Below are 25570 nucleotides of genomic sequence, written 5' to 3'. Positions count from 1 at the left end.
AATTTGAGACTATTGTGCAGTTTTTTTTTTCTCTACCAAAGCTAAAATGTCACTACAAGAATGAATAGATCGAGGAGGATAAGTAAAGAGAATGATTTTCAAAAAGTAAGCTAAAGAGGAAGATGTACCAAACATAAAATATGTTTGTTGGACACTACTGCAGTCTACAGTATGTCTTAAAATGTTGAACTTCTGAAATCACATAGGTTGTGTGGAGACAGCTGGTTGTCAGCCAGAGGTCTTCACAGAATGTCCAGAAACATTTCACTAAGGGAAGAAGTAGTGTTTAAAATCATCCTTCTTCCATGATGGATCTGCTGACGTGTGGATCTGGATTCAATATTTTGTAATTAATAACAGCATTATTTATAATAATTATATTTAAGCCAGATGTTATGTTAAAATCGAAGAGCCAGATAGAAAGAGGCCCATTGGTTGGTAAAAAAAAGTTTAATCTCTCCTGTGTCTTATTCGGGATCTGTCTTTTTCTTCTTCTTTAGGATCCTGCTGGAATATTTGAGCTGGTTGAAGTCGTTGGAAATGGAACATATGGGCAAGTGTACAAGGTTTGTTCCCCTATTTTACAGCTAGATCATGTTTCTTCCTTCACTGTAGTCTTTGAAAGTCTAGGTACAGTAATAGTTGCTTGTTTCAAGTTAAATTCCAGTTTGTTGTTATGATTTACAATATCATTTTGTTTTGTTGCTGCAAATTCAGAAGTAAAGTAGTTTCAATTCTGGAGAAGTAAGGCAATGCATATTAATTTGTAGTTTCCTCTTTCATGTTAAACTTAATATAATCATCATTGTTACATTTCTATATTTCTTATTGTAGATGTTTTAATTTCTGTTATCTTGATGTTTTTTTTAAATGCCCTTATGTGCAAACTTTCTTTCCCAGGCTCTAAACAAATATAGGTGTATTTAAATGTGTTATTTGACTTCTGGTAAAACCATTTGTGGTTTCAGTAAAGATACTTTTAACACTTTTGGGTGGGGTCATCATGTTTATGAACGTTGAACTTGGTGTTGCATCTTCAAGGCCTCACACAAAGCAGCAGTGGCATAAGAAGATGTTTTTGTCTATAACGCAATTTGCAGATAACATCTGTTCATTTTGTTTGCTTTGTGGTCTAAGTCCACTTGAGACAAAGGCAGATTTAACAGAAGAGGGTTGTGTTAACTGCAAATACCTGGTGACTGTAATCTGAATGACAGAATGAACCAAAAAAGATAAGTACATAGAGGTAGCCGCTGCTAAAACATTTGCTGTAAAACAAATCATATGTATCTGGATCAAAAGAGTAATAGATCACAATTTCATCTACAGTACATTGCAAGTTTCAGGCTTTTTTTGGGTTTTTGCATTCAATGTATTTTGAATGGGGGAGCACAGTTCTTTTCCCAGGCATTTTTAAAATATTTTATTTTGGAATTTGAGCTGACATTGTTATCGGTAATTATCGTGTTACATGACCATGCACCTTATCATTTCAAAAGCAGTGCACACATTCTCAATAATAACACAGGGACACATTGTTCATGGAAAGTAAGTATTCAAAAGTACTTTGGTAAATAAAATATCCCTTAAAAGGACAATTGAATATAAAAAGCTTTCTTACACAGCATAAATGAAAGTATTGAGCACACAATTCAAGGATATCAGACTACTTGTTTAAAAGAACACAATGTAGTTCAATAGGGAAGCTTTTTAGCTGCTTATACAGTAGTAAAGGTAATGGAGTTTCAGTGTGTCATACAAAATTTTCGTAATCATTCAATCGTCGAACCCTAGTTTTAAGCATTTCTGTCATGATGTGTTGCTTTGTATGCTATTTAACGTGAGTGTGCAAAGGTTCTGCTCAAGCATATTTACTGTCTTTTAAAGCCACAGTGTATGAAACAAGATGCAGACAGCCTGGTTTCCCTTTCTCCTTACCTCTTTCCCCTCTCTCCCCTGGAGCCCCATATAAACAGGAACATAAGTGGAAGACAGAACAATAGCTTATCCTCTTTTTACTGAAGGTTTGCGCAGTGATGTTGTTGGCCACCAGCTCATATACTCTGTATTTACTATAACCACAGGATAAAACATCTGCTGTGCACAACATTGTTTAACACGCAAAGTGTGAGATTACTCAGTGATCATTCAAGACAGCATTTGCTGATAGGGAGTTACGTGCAGAACAGCTCCCCTCGACAAATCACAAAATATTGAAACACCAAGCCAACTAAGCAATGCACTCCGTCCTAAAGTTTTTGTTTTCATTTATTCATTTCTGGAAATGGTACAGTACCTGTGCCTTTTGACAGTGAGCATAATGAGTCATTTTTCGAAGTGCAGTGAAATGCACTGGTGGTAAGGTAAAAACACTCAGTGTACTGATGATTTCTCTACATTTAAGATTGTTCAGCAGCAGCATCTCATAGAATCATATACCTGTATATATATCAAAAACCATTGTAGAACTGAAACTTGGGGTAGAAAAAAGTCAAATAGTACCCTTTTTTGTCAGAGTGGTAGTTACTGGTATTTCCAAGAAACCATTTCTCTTCCTGAAGTTCATGATAAACAGCATGCTACCTAAAACAATATTGAAACTGTAGCTAAGCCTTTAGATATGTATATAAGAAAAATCAATGAACAACAAGAGCTCATTGATCCAGACCCCTCTCTGTGTGATTTCCTTTTTAAATATCTTAGAAAATTGTCTCGCAAAACATATCTTGATAATTTACTATGGATGAAAGGTGTTCGGAGAGCTGTGTAAAAATAAATTAGCATTGGGTACTTGGCAATAATTGAGTAAAAAGTAAATATAGAGTATTTAATTGATCAAAAAATGTTTTTTAGCTTGTAATTATCTGTGTAATGCTTCTAAGTTTTGTTTGCTCCAGGTAAAGTGTTAAGGCCTTTATGTGCAGGAAATCCTGGTTTTGAAAGCTTGGCTCAGTCACTGACAAACATGACTGATGGGAGTTAAGTTTTGTAGCTTATTTTTTTTTCTGGTATAAGAACAGGGGGTTACAGGACAGAATAAAACATTCCTGAGGAAATATTAATGTGACAAAAATACTAGTTTGTGTCCCTCTGTCCATGTGAAAAAGGCTGAATTGTTTGTTTTTTTTTCAAACCAATACATTTAATAATTTACTGAGTCTGATCCTTCTATTCCAAAACTTCTAATGGGCTCCACTATTTTTGTTCCTTGTTGTCAATTACACCTCTAGAAACAAAGGGCAGGGGGACATCAATGCAAATCCTTTCATACAAATATATAAATAGGACATCCCTCTGCTGGGTCTGTTTAAGTAGCTTTCCAGCCCTGATGTTGCTTAACAAGCTTTTTTCATCATTTAATTCTGAGAAAAGGCAAACCAGCTGTATGATGAAAAAAGTGAAAAGTGAATACAGTATGTTACAAATCTGTCAGTAGTTGTGTTTCAATCAGAAAGAAACATAAGCGTAGGTCTCCTGTAAGCAAATGTGACACGTGCCTTTCTCTTCACCGGTTCTATAAAAACGCCACCAATAAAGTTCATTTTAAAACTAATCTGCAGACAGTGCAGTGGTAGCTTTGTTGTTGCTTTAATTTCTGGAGAAGTTGTCCCATTAATCTGATCTAATGTACAGTACAACATTAGCTTTAACATTCTAATGAAAAAGATTTTGTTGTGCTCACAGAGGATGTTTATTTTTCACTTACCAAGTCCTTGCCAAGGGTCTGCCACATGTGACTTCCTATCAGCTAGACTAGAAAGCAAAGCTTTTTTTTCCTCAGGAATTCTGGTAAAAGAGACCAGGGAAGCAGGTAGTTACTAATAATTTTTAAAAACTAAATAAAAAGCACTTTTGAGCTATCTATGAAAAGAGTTTCTAATGTCAGTGAGATCTAGATCAAAGAAAATAGGTTAAAGGCTACCGGGAGCATGCTGGGCGTGCTTAAGTCCTCTGTCAGTTATTCATGGATACTCTTTCAGCATGTTATCAAATGTTTTTCTCTTTTATTCTTGTGGTACCTGAGTCTGTACCAAGACTCCCCATCATAAGTGCAGTGCTGGTTTTGTGAGATCTTAATCAAGCGGTCAGCCAGGTAATAGTGACACACAGTCAGTAGCTTTCAATCAGCAGGAATTTGTGCTTATCCGCCCTTGACTGTCTTTCCAGTTCAATGTGTCAGATCTTTCCTGTCTTACAAAAGAATAAATGTTCATGCCTTACATCCTCTGTTACAACATTGACCACTGGCTTATGCTATTGCAAATCTGAAAAAGAACTACTGTATGTTTCAGTCCTACAGTATGTACGTGGATTGAGTTATAAAACACTATATTCCTCTGCTTAGTCTTAGAAAAGTACTGTAATTCTATTGCTTGTTGTACAAACACAATAGCAAATTCAGACTTTGTAAATGTATTGCACATGCAGATTGGCTAGAAACAAGTCATTTCTTTTTCACCAAAGGATGTACTGTAATACTTTCAGGAAGACATTGGCTTTGTACTAAGACCAAAATTGTTATAAATTTCCACCCTCTGGATAGCCAACAGTGAAACATAAACCAGAGGACACAAGTGAAAACTACAGGGAAGGACATTTAGAATGGAATTGAGAAGGCAACCTTTTCCACAAAGGGTTCTGGAAGCATCTATCCATCGATGTTGTTGAAGCTGATACCCTGGCTTCTTTGAAGATCAATTGGCTACTAGCAACTAAATCAAAGAAGTCCGATGAGGCTGGATTTTAATCGTTCCTTTTTTAAATTAATTGAGATTAGATTTCAATGTATACTTTATGAATAAAGGCTTTTTTTCAGATTCAAAGATTCAGTTCATCATAGAATCTTGCTTCCCTGCATCTATTGGCCTTTAAAACACCATTTTGTTCCCATGTATCTACATAACAGAAATATCTTCTCTTTTCTTTCTAATTTGCATGTATTTTTGACTAATATAGGGGCATCTCAGTTCAGAGGTTTATGAATTACATGGATGTGCATTTTTTTTTTAGTCAAGGTCTTTTAACTTTTACAGTTACACACATTTCACTATTACTTTGGTGAAATAGTGTTTTATATACCAGCTTGCTTCAGGAGCTTAGAGTAATTAATTCCCTTTTGCTCTACTTTTAAAGAATGTTTTAAACCAAGTACAGTAGTAAGAACATACTAGCCAGTGCAGGACCTTAAGATACAGTATAAAACCTGATCTGTTCACCTCTGTCCATTTTTTTAGAGAAATATACCTGTGAATATTCTTGCCTACCAAACTTGCTTTTATATTTTACTTTTTCACAAACAAGAAACAACATTTTTCATATTAATTACAATCCTGGGCTAAATCTCTAATCCAGTAGTGAACTGTCCCCTTCTATTTACTGAACGCAAGAGACTCTTACTTCCCTTTATAAGTATGTTACATACCAAAGACAGATTTTATATCTTTCATTTCCATTGGAACAGTCCATTGGAAAGGATTGTTATTCTGGCATGTCTGAAATCTGTCATCAGTTTTGCCTTTGTTAGTAGTTATTAATTAAATCCTTTCATTAAAGATATCCCACTTGAGAATCAAGATTATTGCCTACAGATGGTAAAATCATGTCTGATTTAAAAAAAAATTGTTAGCACATGTACACACTTCAGATTGCTGTAAAGAAAAAGAAACAAATGTCATAGTATTGTATTTATTAATGGTTCAGGATACAGTTTATCCACTTGTGATGACTTGGGTTAGTATATGTATTTATAAGGAACAAGTAATAGGTTTATTCCATGCTGAAAAAAAGAAGAAAGAGAACACCTTTCTTGGAAAGAAACTGTGTTCTCTTTCTTCTTCTTCTTTTTTCAGCATGGAATAAACCTATTACTTGTTCCTTTGCAGCCTACGCATGCTGACGCAGCTACCCACCTGAACTATGTATTTATAACATTAACATAGCAGTTCTTAAACTGTTGTCTGCTGTGGAAGGTCAAAATATTGGTGAAAAGAATAGTTTTTTGAGTTGGTGTCAAAGCATTTTTATAGAGGGAGTTGTCCTATGGTTGTCCAAAGCATAATTTTTCATTGACATTTAAAATTAACTTGAGCTCAGCCTTGTCCAATTAGACTTGAGTTCAATTTATTATTTATGATCTCCGGCCTGTTTAGAAATGATGGGTACTGGTTAAAATATGTATATATTTAGAAATGTTAAGAAATAGACATTTAGAAATAATTTGAATTACTGTATTAACAATTCTCTACTCTTTAAAATTCAAGATTTCAGTGAGAGTCTAGTACTTCTGGACCTTTGCCTTTTGCTCAATAGGGTATTTGGGGAAAAAAAAACAAACTGAAACTTTGATTTTGCCTTGATGTGTCAGGTGCTGCCGAGAAGAAAGCAAAAACAAGATTTGTGGTTATCGTCTTTCGGTTTATGCAGCATTCAGACTAAATCGAATTGAGGATATGGCCTGAAGAGGCATTTAGCTGTCTTATGCTTTGGGTTTAGAAACTGTTTAGTTCCTCTTCTGTTTAATAAATGTGAGACATTTGTGAGCAATATACCGTAAGTCACATAGATTGCCTGGACTCTTTCTGGATGACTAACATAATTTTTTTTTTTGAAGTGTGATGCTTGCATTGCTGAGGTGTATTTTTTGATCGTGTGTGCTTAGGGTGGAGCTCCATTTGTGGTAAAAAAGGAAGACAAGTCGCTTCCTGAATGTATTATCTTTTCCAGTGTTTGAAATTATCTTTATCATGCCTCCCCCTGTCTTCTAAGTCGGGGCAACAGAGAGACTATTAATGTTTGAAATTATGTAGTGCAATAGCCCTTTTCTCGTTTAGGGAAAAAAGCAGATTGTTAGTAGGGAGCATATGATAACCCTTTATCGCCCTGAAGCCATCCTTTCCAAGAAGTAACTCTTCTGTTCTTTTGTAGCAGAATTCTGAATGTGTCTCAGAAGTCCCTGAAAGATATCACTTTGAAATGGAGGAAGACCCTGAGTGTTAGGGTGATCTATAGCCAAGATTAGTACCAGTCATGTGAATGTCTCTGTAAAACCACCTTTATTGTCAAGACTTGCCTTAAAATGACACTTGGTTTCATGGTTAACAGAACTGTTGAATATATAATGGAAGTCTAATTAAGAACACATTAGGAAAACTGCTTCTAGAACTTAGTTCCAGACAAATCAATCATGTGGATGTTTATACACTGTATCAGAACTATGAATAAACTGTCATCTTCAGCTGTTCATGGGCTCCAATTTGCTTTAACCTCAAAAGGTTCAGTTTTTCTGCTAGCAACATGTTTGTCTTCCATTCAGCATTCCTTCCTGGATTGGTTTATGTTAGAAAACTCCATTAAAATAAAGGAACATTTTTGCGAGATTAAAAAGAATCCTAACTTGCTTAATGGTCAAGCTACTTTGGGCTACAGCCATTGACTTTCCACTCAGATGTTAAGTGTAGTTGTCATGTCCTACCAAAGTAGCCATAAAGTAACAGTACAACAGTAAGTACTGTACAGTTCTTCAACCCTTAAGTTGTCAAATGTAAAATCACTGTGTATGTGCATTGCTGCAGCCTAAAGATAACTAAAGAACTTTTTTTCTGTCCATCATTCTGTACTTCAGAGATGCAAATATCAGTACAGAATGGTCTTTAAGAGACAGTCACCTTTTCCATATGGCTTACACTCCATTTATTCAGCAAACCTGACATGGTAGAGTAGCCAAGTCCAAGAAAATACATTTTCCTGGTCTATCCCATAATACACATTTTACTCAGTTATGTACAGGGTATTGTGAGACAGAGAAAAAGGTCAGACAGCACAGTGACTGGTAGGAGTGGTGAACTAACTTTTGGTTAGTTCCAGCAATTGCTTTATGAATGTTTATCACTTCTTCTTTGTGCCATCACAAGTTAGTCCACCTCCTTCCTTCCAAATACAAAGGCTTAAGAATCTAGCGGAGTATGAGACATGGAGTGGCTGAGTCATTGTACAGTTGATAAAGAAGAATGATCCGTGTTAATAAATTGTGTTCATAAAGGGTGACTATTTTCATTGCTGTCTAGATATGTTTGGGAGAAAAGGGAACCACAAAACAAGGAGTGATATTCTTCTTTGTGTTAATATTCTATTCTATATTACTCACACTTCTTTCAGTATTGAGCCATAATTGGAATACTCTGAATTTAACAAGACTTCTATCTTACTGCAGTCTTGAATATTATTAGTACATCATCCCGTATTTGTTTTGCAATAACATTTTGATTCTTACATAAGGCCTTATATTCTGTAGTCGTGCCAGAAGAAAGGTTGTGCGTTACTGCAGTAGTGTACAGTACATTGTACAGCTACTGTATAAAGTTAGATGACATCAACTGCTTCTCCTTTTGCAAGTTACTTCCCTGTTCTATGGGTTGCAGGGCTCAACCGTGCACAGCTGGCACTGCAATCACAGAAAAAAAGTGATTAGCATATTCAGGCTATGTTGCACCCCTGACGAGATATCTTTCATATGTCATTAGGGTTGAGAAAGCGCTTGTGTTGTGAAAGTCCTCTGTAAGGACTTACATGGGTCACCACGTGGCTGAAGAAAGGAAACTGCCTTCTTAACGTGTTTCCTGCTTTTGCTGTTCAAGCAACTGGGCTCCTACCCAAATGGCATTACGTCACAAATCCCTCCAGTATTGAAGGCTGTGAAAGAGCTTTTGGTGCTGAAATGTGTGCTTTCCAAACAGATTTGAAAAGGAAGATGACAGTGGTCCCTTTGCTCAACTGCTCAAAAATCGTGCTGGGAAGTGATAACCTTTGAACTCATGGGGAGGAGGCAGTAGAGCAGACAGTCATTGCCAAGGATATTTCTGTAAGAAATAAGGGATTTCCTTATTTTCCCCTTTGGTATTTTGGAGCCTTGCTCCTACCCGATTACATTTTACATATTGAAAAGAAGAAAAATAGGAAGAATAAAATTCCTCAAATTAAAGATTTCCATTACAAAAAAGAATAAAGAATAAATATTTGAATAAAATAGAAAATACCAAAGGTGTTGTTATAGGGCCTAGGTACCTGTATAAGGAACAGCTCCAGAAAGACTGGTTCATAAAGCAAGTTATTTATTTATTCCTTGGTAGAAACTGACACTTAAAGAGTATTGAGAGTGAAATTCGAAAGCTGTCTGTAGAGTGTTAAAATAGTGAGGGTGCTGAGGAAATGATCCATTCAAAGCCACTTATAAAGCAGTTGCTCCAGTGTAATTGTCTTTATTAACACTGTTGTCTTATGATATAGAACATGGGCATCCACTACATATCGAATTTGCTAAGGTATGCATGTGTCTCTGGTTTTATAAAAGCTTTGTTTGTTTTATGTGTTTCTGTTTTCCGTTTTTAAATCTTGATGCGCAATAAGTTATGCAAATAAGTACAGTGAATAGGTTGTTATTTATAGTACTCCATTTTAGTAGGTCACAGTAGCAGTTAAAACCAGTCTTAACACAGATTTACAATGCTTTTCTTATATGGTGTTTGAATGTGGTTTTTTGCATGTTTGAAAATAACACTAAGGGGTCTCACTCTTGGCTTTTATGTTACTAATGTGAGACTTTGTGGTTCAGATGCATTACACAAAAAGAACACATTCCTTCTCTTTCTGCATTTTTCCAGTGCTGGGAACCAATAACACACATATAGCAAATATTAATTTTGTAGACCAGTTTGGAATTTTATACATTAAATTGTGTTTGCCAGGACAGGGTGGAATAATGGCATGGCAGTTAGTCCTGTTGTCTTCTGTCTGGTGTCTGCTTGTTCTTCCAGTCTTTGTGTTTCTTCTCCGCCAGTCTGTTCTTCCAGTATAGGCTCTGAGTTGCAACAACTATTGCAACTTTCTGATAACTGATGGATTGTTTGCAACATTGGGACAAATTTATGTCCCTGTCATTTAAGAAATAAGTCTCTGTTTATGTCTTAAACCTGCTTGTTTTCTCTTTTTTATGTTCCCATATCAAGCATAACCCTAACCTTGGTGTTTTTGAAGTCACACCAGTGTGTTATGAAATTCAGTATGGACTAAATTTGCAACAGTCCAATATATGCTGTAATAAGCACAGTGCTGAGTTGAGAAACACACTGTTAACACATTGGAAAATCAGAGGAGATGATAAGGAAACATTAAAAATCATCACAGTACAGCTAGATTTGTATATTCACTTCTGCGCCACAAAGTCTTAAACTTTGTGTATTGTTTAATCTTTAGTGGTTTTCCTTCCTTTCGCAGTAACACTATGTTGGTCTTTCAAGTTATTTTTCTATTGAAATTGTAGCCATGTTGTTTCAAGCTACCGGTTAAGTTTGATAGCTGTGTGTTTTGTAGTACGTGCAATACCCTCCTAGCTTTATGGATGTGACCTGACAAGTGTGACCTACGGATAATTTTATTTGATTTAGTAAAAACGATGAATGAGATGCTACAACATTTCATACTGGCTGCTCACGCACAGTTTACCTTGGGTTGTTGTGGTCAAGTTTGTAAAGGTTCTGATCATTATGAATTCGATATTTCTAAATGGCAAGAGTGGTTTCTTCTCACTCTAGATAAGCTATGACAACAACAGCTGAAGTTGTTTATGAAGTATAAAGCTAGTGGAGACCTTGAGTAAACTGTTGATGCTTGTATCATACCTACAGTACATTGTAACTCCTGATTGGATCTAAAATGTCCAATTTTTTTCACAGTAGCTTAGAAGCACATTTTATTAGAATATATATAATGTGTATATATATATTGTATAGTCTGTGCTACTTTCTATACCATTAGGTCTGTTCATTCAAGATGTGTTGTGTTGTCAAGATGCTTAAAATGCCACACAGATGTTTTCAAATTACCTTTAAAAAGACATTATGATTTATTCAGTTTTTGTGTGCTTTCAAATTATGAAAAAGAGGAAAGTTTTCAAAATAGCAATATACAGTACTTACTACGCTAGAGGAGCATAGTGTGATTCTAAATATGTTTCAGTCAGACACCATACAGACTACAGTCTTCTCTATTTTCTGTAAAGAGCAGTGCCCCTGAAAGACGCTTACACATGCCTTTTTTTTGTTGTGTCCTGTTTTCCTAACCCATATGCAGTGTAAATCATGGTCTCCACTCTTTATCTGGCTCTCAACAGTACATTACGGTCTAGAAGCAGAAAATAAATAAGTTAAAGACCGATAATATGCACTGAAATGTGCGTGGCATTTGTTGGAGTTTTAAATTTGTTTTCAGGTCCAGAACAGCTTCAGTTTTTTAAGATTTCAGTGAGCTTTTTCCAGATCAAACAATTGAAGGAAACAGAGCTTGAGATGTTTTTTTTTTTCTCTCATTCAACTGGCGACTAAACAGGCACCATACTTTTGCATGCATTGACCAACAAGGAGCTGTTTAAATCATTTGAGTTTGAGCCAAACACTTGTCAAACACATTCCTTGATCCCATTTTGTGGATGTCTTAGGTAGCCGTAGCTAGATAGCGCGAGGAAACTTTCATTCTGTGACAGCAGTGCTTACTTCAAGCCACAAAGTATTTAGTTTCCCACCATCAGAACTGCAGGACTGACCTAAAATAACTGGCTTTTCAGTTTTCAAAAAGCTCTGTATTCTCTCTCATGTCTCATAAATGCACCATGCCCTTCAGTATAAAAGCCGTGTGTTAACGAGTGAAAGTGTGTGGCAATAACAAAGGCATGACACAAACTCGTGGTTAGCTGGAGAATAAAAAGCATTTTTGTGAGAATGAAAAGCTTAGTGTCAACTCATTTTGAAAAAATCAGATGCAAAAACTGGGGATCTCTGTTTTCAGTGTTTTAATGTGAGAGTAAAATATTGAGAAATAAGAAATCATTCTAAGCATTGCTTATCCAGAGAGTTTGAAAATGTGTTATTTCAGTAACATCAGTAGAGGGACTGCTGAGGTTTTTGATTTATTTATATCGTGTATGTATGTTTATTAAATGTGTATATTGCAGTAGGATCCACTGTTATATACATGTCTAGGTTTTAGATGTATTTTTTAAATTACATTGCTTTTCCCTGTAATTTATGATTTTAAAGCTGCTTTCACCAAAAGGTTCTTTTTATTGCACTTTATGTTGGGGAAACTAAAAAGTGTGAATTACGATGGTTGTATTTGTATAAATTAAGATAAGCATTCTGAAAACTACACATAGTGGCATATGGTAAATTAATCAAACTAAATATTTCTGAATTGGGATCTTATTATGTTGTTTTTCAGTGGTATATTCCTGATATATGTATGTGTTTTTCTCTGTGTGTGTATTTGGCCTTACTTGCACATTTCCATCAGCTTTGCTCTTTAGTTGATGACTGTCTGCTCTCGTTGTGGGGAACCATGGCGTGGTTATTAATTAAATCTGGTGCCGTGGAGTTAAGAAATGTGCTTACGCGCTCTGAATTCCAAATATACACACATTCAAACATTCATGTTCATTCAAACCTTATATATCCATTTTATGCAAAACCAAAATTGTGTTTTTGCTTTCTTTAAGGGAAATGACCAGACATAGGGTTTAGATTTATAATTCTGATGTAACCAGGACATATTCAATTGCTGTGATTATCACATTGCAGATGTGTGCCACAATATTACCACATGATGAGCCTAGCACATGCAGATATGCTGCTGCCTTCTGAGATGTTCTCCCTAAATAACTTTAAAAGGAATTCTAATGAGCTTTATTCTGTCTGTTAATGCCTAAAACAGTGCACAGGAGATGCTTTTAAAATGTTGAAAGCTAGTGATTTGTTACATAAGCTTACAACATATAAATACAAGTCTAGATGTAGGTGAATTACTACTATATATACACTATGTAGAGCAGGAGGAGTGTTTGGAACTCAAAGTGATGTAAAAATCTGTAGTGAAATCAATTGTTACTTTGTTTTAAAGCCTTCAAATTTTGTCAATAGACAATAATAATAATAATTGCTTACACTTATATAGCGCTTTTCTGGACACTCCATTCAAAGCGCTTTACAGGTAATGGGGACTCCCCTCCACCACCACCAGTGTGCACCATCCACCTGGATGATGCGACGGCAGCCATAGTGCGCCAGAACGCTCACCACACATCAGCCATCAGTGGGGAGGAGACCAGAGTAATGAGGCCAATTCATAGATGTGGATTATTAGGAGGCCATGATTGGTAAGGGCCAATATGAAATTTGGACAGGACACCGGGGTCCATGACAATGGCATACAACAGAGCAGGTTAATACCAAGGATCGGTGATTGAGTGTTTTTTCTGAATGGTGGTACTGTAAGTGCACTTTTATTGCAGTGCTGAAGTGACTACTGAACCAAATCAGTCATTGACATTCACCGTATGTTTGATACTTTCAGAAAATACTCAAGTTTTCCAACATGGTCAGTCACATTTGGTCTAAGAATATTACCATAGAGAGTTGAGGATATCCCTTTGTAAACAGTATTGTATGCCATTTTATCAAATTAAATATTCTCGTACAATATATTAACCATTCTATTAAACATTTGGACCTTTGTATGATTTTCTTTTGTTAAAATAGAACTCTCCATATTTCTTAACTATAAAGACACTTATGGAGTTACTTGTCTCCTACAAGGGAGTCATGATTTTAGAAGTACCTTATGTTGAGATAAAATGAATAAATGAGTACAGTAACTTTATTTGTAGAACAATGTTATAAAGTACGATACTACATTAAATAATTGGTGTTATTTGCATATATACTGGTTAAGAAGGAAAAATGTAAAGCCAGATAAAAAAGCCAGTATTGTACTGTATGTTTTAATACTTGTGGAAAGGTTATTGAGTTATAAAAGTTCAAGCCTAATATTAAAACCTTTACAGTAATTACAGTATTATAGAAGAAAGTTAGAATCTTGAAGGGGTTAATTATGACTGTTGATAAATCAACCACAGAGCCAGCTACTATCTGCCCTTGTACAGTTTGGGTTTGCACTTTCCTTGTGGTTTCCATTGAGGGTTCTGTGTTGCTTGGTAACAGAATCTCAGATTAGTTGTTACAGTCCTTTACTGCATATGAAAAGCAACACCACTAAAAAAGTGGTTTCTTAGAAAAGCACAGGTATGTAATAAAAATGTTAAAACATTTTTATCTCTTATGTATTTCGTATCAATTCAACATGAAAAATGTTGGGAAATTTTCTTTCATTTTCTTCTGAAGTTGTTCATTAATAATTCTGTAAAGCATTACTTTTTACTTATTTTAAGGGAAAGTTTTGTTTTGGTCAAATATCCCACTCCCAAAGGCCAGTGTCTTAGCAGTGTGAAAGAATTGCATTGTTACAAGTGGGAAGTTTGTTTTGTGAATTTCCATCCCTCTGGGTCTGCAAACACCCCTTGAGATTTGGTTTGTTATCCCTTCAGTGCCCTCATAAATCCTGTTTACTCGCAAAAACTTTCCTTGTTTTGTTTTCTAAATGCAATGCCGTCTTCCTGTTCTACTTTCCCTTTTTTTCCTCTTCTAATTCATCTTTTATGCCGTAAGAAGACAGGCAGTGAAGTCGTTACGTTCACTTCAGTGACCAAATGACTTAAATATATGACTGCTGTCGCACAAATGAATTGTTTCATGTATTCTCGAAGGAAGCTAAGATGACAATCGCATTTGTGAATTCATTTTTGAAAGAACAAATAAAATTCTGAACAGTGGCAGACTGACGTTAATCTATTACAGGCTGTAAGGGTGGCATGTTAAATGTAGGCCTGACGGAATTTCTGTAGCTGGGAGATATAACAAAAGCGAACATTTGTCAGCATCATTACCTGCTTGTAGCCTGATCTCATCAAATCCAAGAAGCTATGCAAGGTAAAACTAGGAACAAAGGAAAACTACGTTGTTGCTTAGAAGTGTGTTGGTAGACCAGTAGGTGGCACTTTTCCCTCTGGACCAAAACTACCAAACCAATTCCTCTGTTTGGTAATGGGCTACTCTTCTGTAGGAGATGCTGGTCCTTCACATTAAACTTCTAGCTAAGGTCATGAAAAGGTGGTCACCAAAAAACCCATGGCACCTGGAAGAAGTGTAGGGGTGTTAGTCCTAGTGTCCTGGATAAGCTATCCAAGGCTGGGCCTGGTCAGCGTGCTGTCCAGGATGCTGGATGACCAGGCAGATTGTACAACACTGTTTTACAGTCTGGTCATCCTAATGTTCTCCCTTCATTCAAATAGTGAAGGAAGTGCATTGGGTTTCTTGCATTAATGAAACACGAAAACTTGTAAGACTACCAGTAATAGATATGACAAAAAAACACATCTTTTTTAAAAATTGCATGTTCATCTAAATATACTACGGTGTGTAGTGTGTGTACAGTGTTTTAAATGTACAAGTATTCCCATTTCAGCAGTTCCTATTTTGTTGATCCCTCCTTTGGCTTTGATAACGGAGATAATGCAGTTCCTGATGCCTTTTGTTGGGTTCAGGTACTTCTGATAAGAAATTGGTGACCACTTTTTCATGCAGAACTTCTCCACAACATTTGAGCACATGATTTGTGTCTGTAAACTGCAATATTAGGCTCATACTACAAATGTTATATTGGGTTGCGCTCTGGAGATTGTGTTGGCCAATCAGTAATGTTGATATTATGCTCCCTTTAGCATATGGCTGTACATGTGCAGGTGTGCTTCAGGTTGTTATTGTGCTGGAAAGTTCATTTATCATTAGGCTTAAGCGTCTTAGCAGATGGAACTGGATTTCTGGATACATTCTGAATTGCTTTGGAATTCATCCAATCCTTATTTCTGAGAAGAACACCAGGAACAGAATATGCGAAACAGTCCCAGATTAATATACAAACACGTGTACCCACTGTATGTAATAAAAGGGATTTTAGTCCTTTGCAACGTGAGTTTTACCTTTTTATGCTAATCATTCTTCTGGTGAGACTGTCCTGTAATTCCATTTGTTTTACCAAACACCATCATTTGGTCACATTTAAATTCAGAGCCACGGAGTTCCGTTTGACAAGTTTGTTCCTTTTCCTTTCATGCTTGCAATGGAATTCTACCAGATTTCTGTTGTCAACCTTGGAATTATAGTTGTGGGGAAATTGTGTCCTGATGAAGGCAGGATTGTTGCCCTTTAACTTTTTTATGACCACTTCCTGTTGTGGTAGCAACCATCCTGTTAGCCATGAACTTCTTGATACCACAGGATCGAACCTGGAATAATTTGTGTGTATTTATGTCCATCACTAGAAATGCTGGGGTGAATAAGCTTTCTTTACATCTTGGGATTATTCTCTGATCTTCCTGTGATGACATGGTATTGAGTGTTGTGCTTCTGTGTCCTGTCTCCTTTAACGGAATGTGGATGCTCACATGGTGCCCAAATGCTTCTATTAATGATCGGAAGCAGCATGGAAGTACCAGATACCTGAAATTCATTTTTTACCTTTTCAGTACTTTGAAAAATCTGAACATTGTATATTTAACAATATATTATTAAAATATATAAGTAACAATATACTGTACAGTATATTATTTATTTTGATTGTGCTGTGTTGATATATTAACTGCACCTTTTCAGACATTGTCATTACTCTAAATATTAAAAAATCATCAATCAAAATTCATTAAGTGTGTTTATCTAAATCCACTTTTGTTTAAGGAACATTATTTATGCTTTATATTCATTATGAATACATTTAGCCATGGAAATGTCACATTTTGATTTTTCTCTAGGATTTTGTTTTTATATTTGAGGTTACAGGGGCCTTGTGTTACAGTGGTGTGTTATTTACATGTATGATGATTGGTCATATATGAAGCAGAGCAACATTTTTGCATACACAACCTTTGTATCAGTGTTAGGGCCTACTGCTGTGAATGACTCGCTTTCTCTAGTGCCTTTCAATTAGTGTTGGAAAAAGACAGCAGCCAGCATTTATTGCCAATTTCCATACTGTACCTATAGATGTAAATAATATGTTATATGCTCAGTAAGTTTGAGTAGTGTATATTATTTTTAAGGATCTGCTGTTCATTTTATGTATCTCCTTTTGGTTCAGCAATTTTCAAAATAAATATCTTTGGAAATGCTGGCTGTCAACCTAATAATGCAAGCTAGAATCCCACACCGCTTCATCTTCAAGAACTTCAAATGTGTCTTTTTTACACATTTAAAGAATAGTGGAAGCAGTTTCCATATGAATGGGTCTTTGTTGCTGAAAATTTGGCAAATGTGTATTTGTGTTTTTTTTTACCTCATTTGGATAATTTGCAGTTTGGAATTCCCAACACTGCGTTCCTTCTGCTCCTCAGACTGAATCGAAACTTGCTTGTTTTAGAGAAGTAGTGTTTTATTTTTTCTGTACGGTCCACCTGGATTCCGTGATAGACCTTAATAAAATCAAACTTTTGGTTAACCTATTCATGTTATGTTTGGTTAAGAGATGCTGGGCTGTAGTGTTTATGTAAAAGTGCGAGCAACACAGTACCTTTTTAAGTTCTCCCTCTGTGTGGTTCCAATGTTTGTTATGGTTCATTAGACCTGTACCAGTTTGACAGCAGTTACCTAAAATCTATTTTTAACTGTGATGTTGCACATCCCACAGTTTCCTGTGATGTGTCTCAGAGCAAACCTGCTGTTACTAGCAAACATTTAAAGGTACCTATATATAGGAGTCATGGCAGAAACTGGTGATGAGTGTAATTAATTATTTTAATTCAAAAACAATAAAATTAAAAATGTGTTTCCTCTAGTTTGTTTTTTTTAGATGCTTAATCATTCTTCCCATGTTCCGCATTTACGAACACCTGATTGTGGTCTTGAAACATTTGTTTGTTAAAAATCATTAATACTGAAAACTCCTGGGCTTAAATAAACAGAATACAACCTCTTTTGGCAGGGGAGACACGTCAAGACAGGACAGTTGGCTGCAATCAAGGTCATGGATGTTACAGAGGTGAGTCTGTTTGCTGTTATGCTTCCGTCATAGGTAATTACAGTACTGTACTGTACATCTGGAAAGCCACGGATTTATTAATGTAAAGTATAATGGCTAAGTATAACAACAGCCTTAGAAATTGTACAGTGTGTAGAAATAGCAGCACAAGTAATTCAGAAGTGTTCTGTAGCTTGTCAGAGTGTAATTCTTTGTATTTCTGTAAGAACTAAAAAATCCAATGTGCAAGTGGCTTCCAGATGAGGTTTGCATAGCATTCCTAAATTGGATCCAGCAGATATTTTGCCTTATATAAAAATAACACATATTGAAGATAGTTTCTGACTACATAATGTAATGTCTGTGAAGTTATATGGCATTAAAACATATTTTGAAAGCAGACAAATAAAGCACAGATAAGAATGTAACTTGGAGTCAGATAAAGATCTTACTCTGCACAAAAATGCCTTTTCCCTTTTCCTGTCGAGCTTGTATTGTCTATCAGACCTCTGCGATAGCCGTTGGAGATTTCCTGAAGAAATGAATTGCTCCTGCTGTGAGCTGTCACTTGCCCCCACCCTGTCAGATCTCCTCACTCACACACTACACCCCCTCCAGTTCATTCCCAAACCAAAACATAGGCAGGTCGCTCTCCTGAAACTCTCACTGCACTCTTCTGGGGACTAAGACGCTGCCTTATGTGTTAGCAACTGGTCTGGATGCTAAGTAAACGAATATATCCTTTTCATCTGGTTTTCTATCACGGTGAAAGAAAGTTTTTATATACAGTGCACTCATCTCCTGGAATTATTAAATAAAATGATGTCCACAATGTGGTCCATGCTAGAATCTTTCAGCTCATTACATGGTTCAACTATGAGAAGGGAACTAAGAAATGCTGCAGTCTATGACTGGGTTAGGAATCAACAAGGAAGCAAAAATGTGTCTCTTAAGTGCTGCAAAAAATGCCTTGAGCTGAAAATAGACTGCAGTGTTTTGCCTCGATTTTAGAAGTAAGCAGCGTTTTGTTTTTTTTTTCAGTGTAGACTGTGTCAGGATTTTTGTTTTTTGGTGCTAATTTTAACCAAAATGTCAAAAACAAGAAAAAAATCTTAGCTCTTGAGAGAGCCAAGCTTGTTTGTGCTCTTGTATAACAAGCAATTAGGATTTCATCCTGTTTTAAAAAATAAACTGCTATATTACTGATTTTGACTATTTGCAGGCAGTGCTTGTTGGTGTTAATTCCAGAATTACTTATTAATTACAGAATCAATTACACAATTTGGAACAGAAGCATTTTTAAAAAGGCTTTTGTGTCTGGAAAAGTAACCGTTCTTGATTATTTTACTCACATCATTGTCCCATTTCTTTGTGTCAAATGTGAGACAGTGTCTTCAGAATTTAAGATGCGGCTTTTTTAACTTGAATACGTACTTAGATTACATAGAGATTCTCAGGTATGACACTGGAGCATCTATCCAGACCTGGAAGAGTGAATTTCTGCTCTTTAAATAAGTCTCTTTACATTTTTGGCACCTAAGGAACTTGGGAAGGGTTTCATTTTGTCTAGTTTAGCCAATGACTGAATCAACGTGCTAGTTAAGAACTCTGATGGAATGAAAACAAGCAGATGCTATGGCACTCCAGGACTGGACTGGTGCTCCATTCCCTCAGAGTGTAAGGAAAAAGTACTTTCTTCTCCATATAAGGGGTTTAAGGTCTACGTTCTTTATTGAATTTAAACTGTAAACTGACATTCTTCTAAGTAAATACTTGTTCAAACACATTTGGTCCAGTTGTCTTTTAGCTCCTGAATGTGTTCTCGTGTTTTATTTTTATAATGGTTTATTTCTAAGCCAGCAGAGCTGTAGACATTTCTCTCTATAGCTGATATGTTAATGAGTGTAAAGCCCCATTGTGAAACGCAGTAAGCTGGTAACACAAAAGAAGAAGGATACTGTGGTTTGGGGGCAAAATAAGAAAGACGGCTCGAGTTTCATAAAGCCAGGGAAGGCTTTGAAATCCTCAGATGAGAGATGTGGTTTTATACAAGCTTTATCCAGTGTTTTGTACTTCCTTCAGATATTTAGAGCTCCCAATCCAGGTCCTCCATGTATAAAGGCTCCTATTGCTTTTCTTCTCCTTTTTTCTTCATGTTTATAGGGCAGAAAACCTACTTTTCACAAGTAAAATAAAGAAAGCATTCAATTAAGTTATAGTTACTGGACCCTTGTAGATGTGAACTGCTGATGCAACATCTACATCTAAAGTTAAGGTGTTATTTGTATTTATATGCTGTTTGCATTACTTTTTTTCTCTTTATTGTAGGATGAAGAGGAAGAAATAAAACTAGAAATTAACATGTTAAAGATGTATTCCCACCACAGAAATATTGCCACTTATTATGGTGCTTTTATTAAAAAGAGTCCTGCGGGCCAGGATGATCAGCTGTGGGTGAGTTGTTTTTCTACTTTTGATCTGAAAACATTCAGATCCCACTGAAAAAAAATCTCTCTCTTTAGGAACCATTTACTGTGTGAATATGTTACCATGAGCATTCATGTTACTTGCCTTTAAAAAACATTTAAGAAATGAGTCATGTTGTCTTTATTTGACAAGCAGACTTATAGGATCCTGCAATGTCAGTTTTCTATTAATAACTGTAGCATTTCCTGATGTCCTTTTATTTAAATCAATACTTGTCCACACACATTTCATGATCAGGTTTTTCACAAACTTAGATATGGAACCTGCCAATAAGTCATGTTTGAAACCTTTGAAGCTGAACTTTAAGGATTAAAAAGGATACTTTTGAATATGAGTTGTATATAATTGGCTATGTAGACTGAGGATACATGAAAAGCTGTTTATCAAAGTTTTTAAACCTTCTAGCCAAGATCTTTTATGATAGCCTTTGCAGTTTTAATTGACATCCTTGAGTTAAGTGTTGCAAAGAAATTGTTAAAAACGTTGTCTTGCAGTATAACATCTTACCTTGGTCTCTATTGAAATTGGCCTTGTGTTTTGGACTTGTGTCCACCATGTATATTCTGTAAGTATCTGCATTCCTTGTATGAAAACGAAGTACTTTTGTAATCTCATGCACTTCCTGAATGACAGGGGTGTCTGATATAATGAGTCTTTGAAAATGTATTTCCTGCATCATTTGTCCTGTGTTTATATGCTACATTAACTAGATCATTTGCATAGCTTCAAATGGCAAAACTGTAACATAATCAACTTTGTTTCATTTTTCACACCACGCAAGTGTAGCCATTTGTGCACACAAAGAATGGATTTGAACGCAATCGCAAATCACTACTGGTTGTGAGACTGACTAGCTCATGGAGTTTGAGCATTGCACTGACACTGCCAGAGTCTGGGGTTCAGTTCCTGTCTGTTTCCCAAAGAGGAAGGGGACTCAGACCTCTGTTTCTGCTCACAAGAAGATGAATAATCTTCTCCCCGTCAACATGAACTGGCTATGCACGTGAACACAGCTGAAATATTACAGTAAATGTTCTTACTAATGAATACTAAAATTAATATTAATTAATAGGTGGAGGATAAGCCTCTTCGTAAACAAACCCCTTAGTTATTCTTTTGAACGCTGAGATATTCAGAAGCAAAAATAAATGGGCATTCATTTTTTTACTAGAGAATTCTTAGCAAAATTTAGATTGGCTAATGAGGCATAGTTTGCTGAAGCAAACAATCTTAAAATCCGATTTTCGGTTATATTAGAGTAAAAGTTGTAGGAGCTAATGCACATTGAAGTTCAAGATTTGCATTGGAACTTCTCTAGTACAGGACCGTTTCTGTTTTCCAAATTTTATCAGAAATGCTCTGAATGTGTTAAGCAATTTAAACAATTTAATTTTTACAGTCCTATCTGTACATTTAAAAGGAGAATGTTGTCTTTTCTTAGAACTGAATCCCAGAAAATAGAAGAAAAATATGGTGAACTATTTAGTAGTTTTCAATGTGAACATGTTAACATGCCTTGGATTTGTCTGAAGTGCTTGCCTTACACTGATTTGTGTAGCTGGTAATGGAGTACTGTGGAGCAGGCTCAGTGACTGATCTGATGAAGAAGACCAAAGGGAATTGCTTGAAGGAAGACTGGATTGCCTACATCTGCAGAGAGGTTCTTAGAGTGAGTTCAGAATTAAACGCAACTTAGCCTGACCAATGTGCTAGTTTTAATTACTGTAATTTTCAAAACTAAATGTTTCTGGGCCTGTTGTGGCTTTAGTACTCTCTTTGAATTTATAAACTGCCATAGGCCTATACCAAATGCTATTAACTTCATCATTATTATGCTGTCTGTATCTGTGTCGATGCCTTAAAATAAGTCTGATAAATTATAGCTTTAATAGAAAGCTTAATAGAAGTTCTTACTGTAGATGCGATAATGATGATACGCAGTTTGGGTCTTAGATGTATGTTTCAAAATTTGACTGTTTTTAGCGGAACATACCTTACATACTTAATCTGTTACTTCTCTAGGGCTTGTCACACCTTCATTTTCACCGTGTTATCCATCGTGACATAAAAGGACAGAATGTGCTGCTGACGGAAAATGCAGAAGTGAAACTGGGTAAATATGAGCAGCAGGAAAAATAATACCTTTCTGAAGCACTTACAGTATAACTGTCTGCCCTATGATACCTGTGACACCTGACAATAGACTATAAATACCGTATATGCTCTCTACTCTCAAGTTAAATGGCACAATGGAAAACATAAGTAGGCTTTGGACAATTAAATTCTTCAAGGGCTATGTCTTCTGACTTTTAATTACTTTTGTGACATTTAATTATTTAATCATTAAGAACTGGCAATTGCCGATTGCCAAACCTAGAGGTCTTTGGCCCAAAGGAAAAAAGGGTTATCCCATCATTGACATAAAAAAACATATGAATAAGGAGAAAGCGGGTTAACAATTCAATAGAAATTCTGAAGTAAGTTGTTCATTAGTGCACTGCTTGGTTGGTAGGGGCATGGCACTCAGAGCTGCGGTTGGGTTGTATTATCTAGAGTTAGATATAATGGGGTACACACTTGGCTGTGACAGGGGTACCCCAAAGAGAATGTGCCATTAGCCTGGTGAAATTGTTCCTACAGGCAATTGATGTACTGGAATAACTGTGGCAAAGTAGATGTCCGCCTACTATATAAGCATACAGTGTTACACATTCTCCATCTGACATCTTACCTGCTGTGTTTATGTCTTTAATGAAAATGAAGCCTTATACTTTGAGGAAAATGTCTTATAAAACTTTGTGATTTGGTTTCCAGTTGATTTTGGTGTCAGTGCCCAGCTAGACAAGACCATTGGCAGAAGGAACACATTTATTGGTACACCCTACTGGATGGCTCCTGAAGTCATAGCCTGTGATGAAAATCCAGATTCTACTTACGATTACAGGGTGAGTTTAAACAAAACATGGCAGAAGAAGGAGATGTTAGTGCTGTTTTATGTGTAAACACTAACATTCAGTGTATCACTACTATATATACTGGGTATAAACATACTAGTAATTTGTGGATGCGGCTTCATTCCTTACATACACTTAATCACACTGAGATTAGATGTGACGAGCATGAGAGGAGTGGGCGATGTTGCCCATGACCGACTTCACATCTCCAATAGCAGCTAACAGATAAACTGCTCCAGCAAGGTGAGATGCAGTGCAGCTACAGGGCTGTGTGTATTAAGATTTTCTGATTCCTGGCAGTTGTGATTTCTGACAAACAAAGTATTGATTTGAGTATAGAAAAGTTCCATCCAGTTTTTTTCCAGTTGACCACATGTGTTCTGTGAGTGGAGGCACTGTCATCCTACAAGACACCCCCCCAGCAGGAAAGAACTGCTGAAAGATGGGGTGAAAATGATCAACAGCGACTACCATTGACCATGTTTTCTAAGGGAATGGATGTGTCCAGTCCACCCCATAACATTATAGAATCACCAGAACACTTCACCATTGGAAACAACAGCAACATGGAAAAAAATGATTCATGTGACCATATCACATTTCTCCATTGCTCGCTTGTCCATTGCCTGTGTTTTTTGCATCACTGGACTTGCAAACCTCCATTTCTGTGTACTATGAGCAGTTTGTGCTCTGCGACCTGACTACGGTCTCACTCTCTGTGGAGACCTCAGAGGACGTTTTGTGAAGAAACTAGCTGATCACAACCCATGCATGGATATCATGGATCTGGAGTCTGCATTTCCACTGACTGTTGCACTTTGCTGAAACTGTCTTTCCCCCAGACATCCATGCTGGCATCTGCTTGCTTGTTTTCATATCCCCAATTTGTCTTGGTCATTGTAGCTCAAGTGAAACACTACCCAGTAGTCACCCATCTTTCAAAGTCACCAAGGTCTCTTCTTGCAATCATACAGTACTTATAGGCAGTCAGGGGTTTCCAGTATTTTTATTCATATCCTAACGCTTGCTGGGATGCTATTTGCTTAATTGTCCCACATTTACCCAGTTGGTTTTTTTTGCATATGCACTCGAAAAAACACATATTATACGTATCATTCATATTCATCTTGTGATCACAAATACTATAATACATAATTTTTATTTTTAATTTTGGCTTATTAACAATTATTATTCTTGTTATTTTAGACAGTGAATATTCCTTGCAAACTCTTTTTCAATTGTTTTAGAGTGATCTGTGGTCTTTGGGAATCACTGCCCTGGAAATGGCTGAAGGAGCTCCGCGTAAGTAGCAGTTTTTGCCCGATTTGAATGTTGCTTTGTTTCTTTGACTATAGCGAGTAACTAGATGCCATTCATCTTGTCACCACATTAATGAACAGTGCTGGAGGTTCTAAAAATCTTTTATATGTTATATTTTATACCAAATGGTTTGCATCAGCTCCATGGACTGTAATTGCAGACCCTCTGCAAACATTGTCTAAACACTTCAACTATGCAAAAGCAGACCTGCCCTTATTCCGACTGGCTTTGCTGTAGTTCTTATGGAACCTGGGGACATGGATTGATACTGATCTCAGATTGTTTTTCCTTAATTATGTTTGTTTGAATTTGGAAGATATTTACACTCCCAAATCAGGTTATGAAAGAAAAACAACTACTGTACACCACATTCAAATAACAGTTCAGAATAATTTTAAATACCTTTCAGAGCACACTCCCGAACATCACTTGTGAAACCTCAGCAGAGGTGCTATTCAGCTGTTGAAAGGCTCTTTCACAGATCATGATATTGATGTCTGTTTAAAGACTTAATGTTGTACATGGTAAACAACAGAGACGTACAATACATGCATCAACAATCATGGACTGATCATAAACTCTCTGTGATTTCAGCTTTATGTGACATGCACCCAATGAGAGCTCTTTTTCTTATTCCAAGAAACCCTCCGCCCAAACTTAAATCAAAGAAGTGGTAAGGCAACTGCTAAACACCTTTTTGTGCATGAGTGTTGTATTAAGTACTGTATTGACAGTATGGTATTTATTTTATTGTTTTTTCTTACACATGCCACATTGTGTACTCTTGAAGTGCAAATTATAGTTCATAAATTGACCTTGTCTGTTTTTTTTTAAAGAAATCCATAGTACTAATCTCTCAACCT

At 36.2% G+C, this 25570-nt stretch overlaps 1 protein-coding gene across 6 annotated transcripts in view; it reads left to right on the top strand.

Annotated features, from left to right (window-relative positions):
- si:zfos-2326c3.2 (mitogen-activated protein kinase kinase kinase kinase 4) overlaps positions 1 to 25570 on the top strand; it is a 61334-nt gene that overhangs the window by 805 nt on the left and 34959 nt on the right. For all 6 annotated transcript variants that reach the window (XM_015351371.2, XM_015351369.2, XM_015351370.2 and 3 more), the window contains exons 2-9: positions 501 to 566; positions 17911 to 17967; positions 20275 to 20400; positions 21992 to 22102; positions 22456 to 22546; positions 23248 to 23378; positions 24635 to 24689; positions 25302 to 25380. In XM_015351371.2, the coding sequence (XP_015206857.1) occupies positions 501 to 566; positions 17911 to 17967; positions 20275 to 20400; positions 21992 to 22102; positions 22456 to 22546; positions 23248 to 23378; positions 24635 to 24689; positions 25302 to 25380 (716 nt within the window). The remainder of the gene's footprint in view (positions 1 to 500; positions 567 to 17910; positions 17968 to 20274; positions 20401 to 21991; positions 22103 to 22455; positions 22547 to 23247; positions 23379 to 24634; positions 24690 to 25301; positions 25381 to 25570) is intronic.

Source organism: Lepisosteus oculatus, chromosome 8, assembly GCF_040954835.1.
Source record: "Lepisosteus oculatus isolate fLepOcu1 chromosome 8, fLepOcu1.hap2, whole genome shotgun sequence".
NCBI classification, from domain to species: domain Eukaryota; kingdom Metazoa; phylum Chordata; class Actinopteri; order Semionotiformes; family Lepisosteidae; genus Lepisosteus; species Lepisosteus oculatus.
The sequence above is the reverse complement of the archived record's forward strand: the minus strand, read 5'-3'. Positions and strand labels throughout refer to the sequence as shown.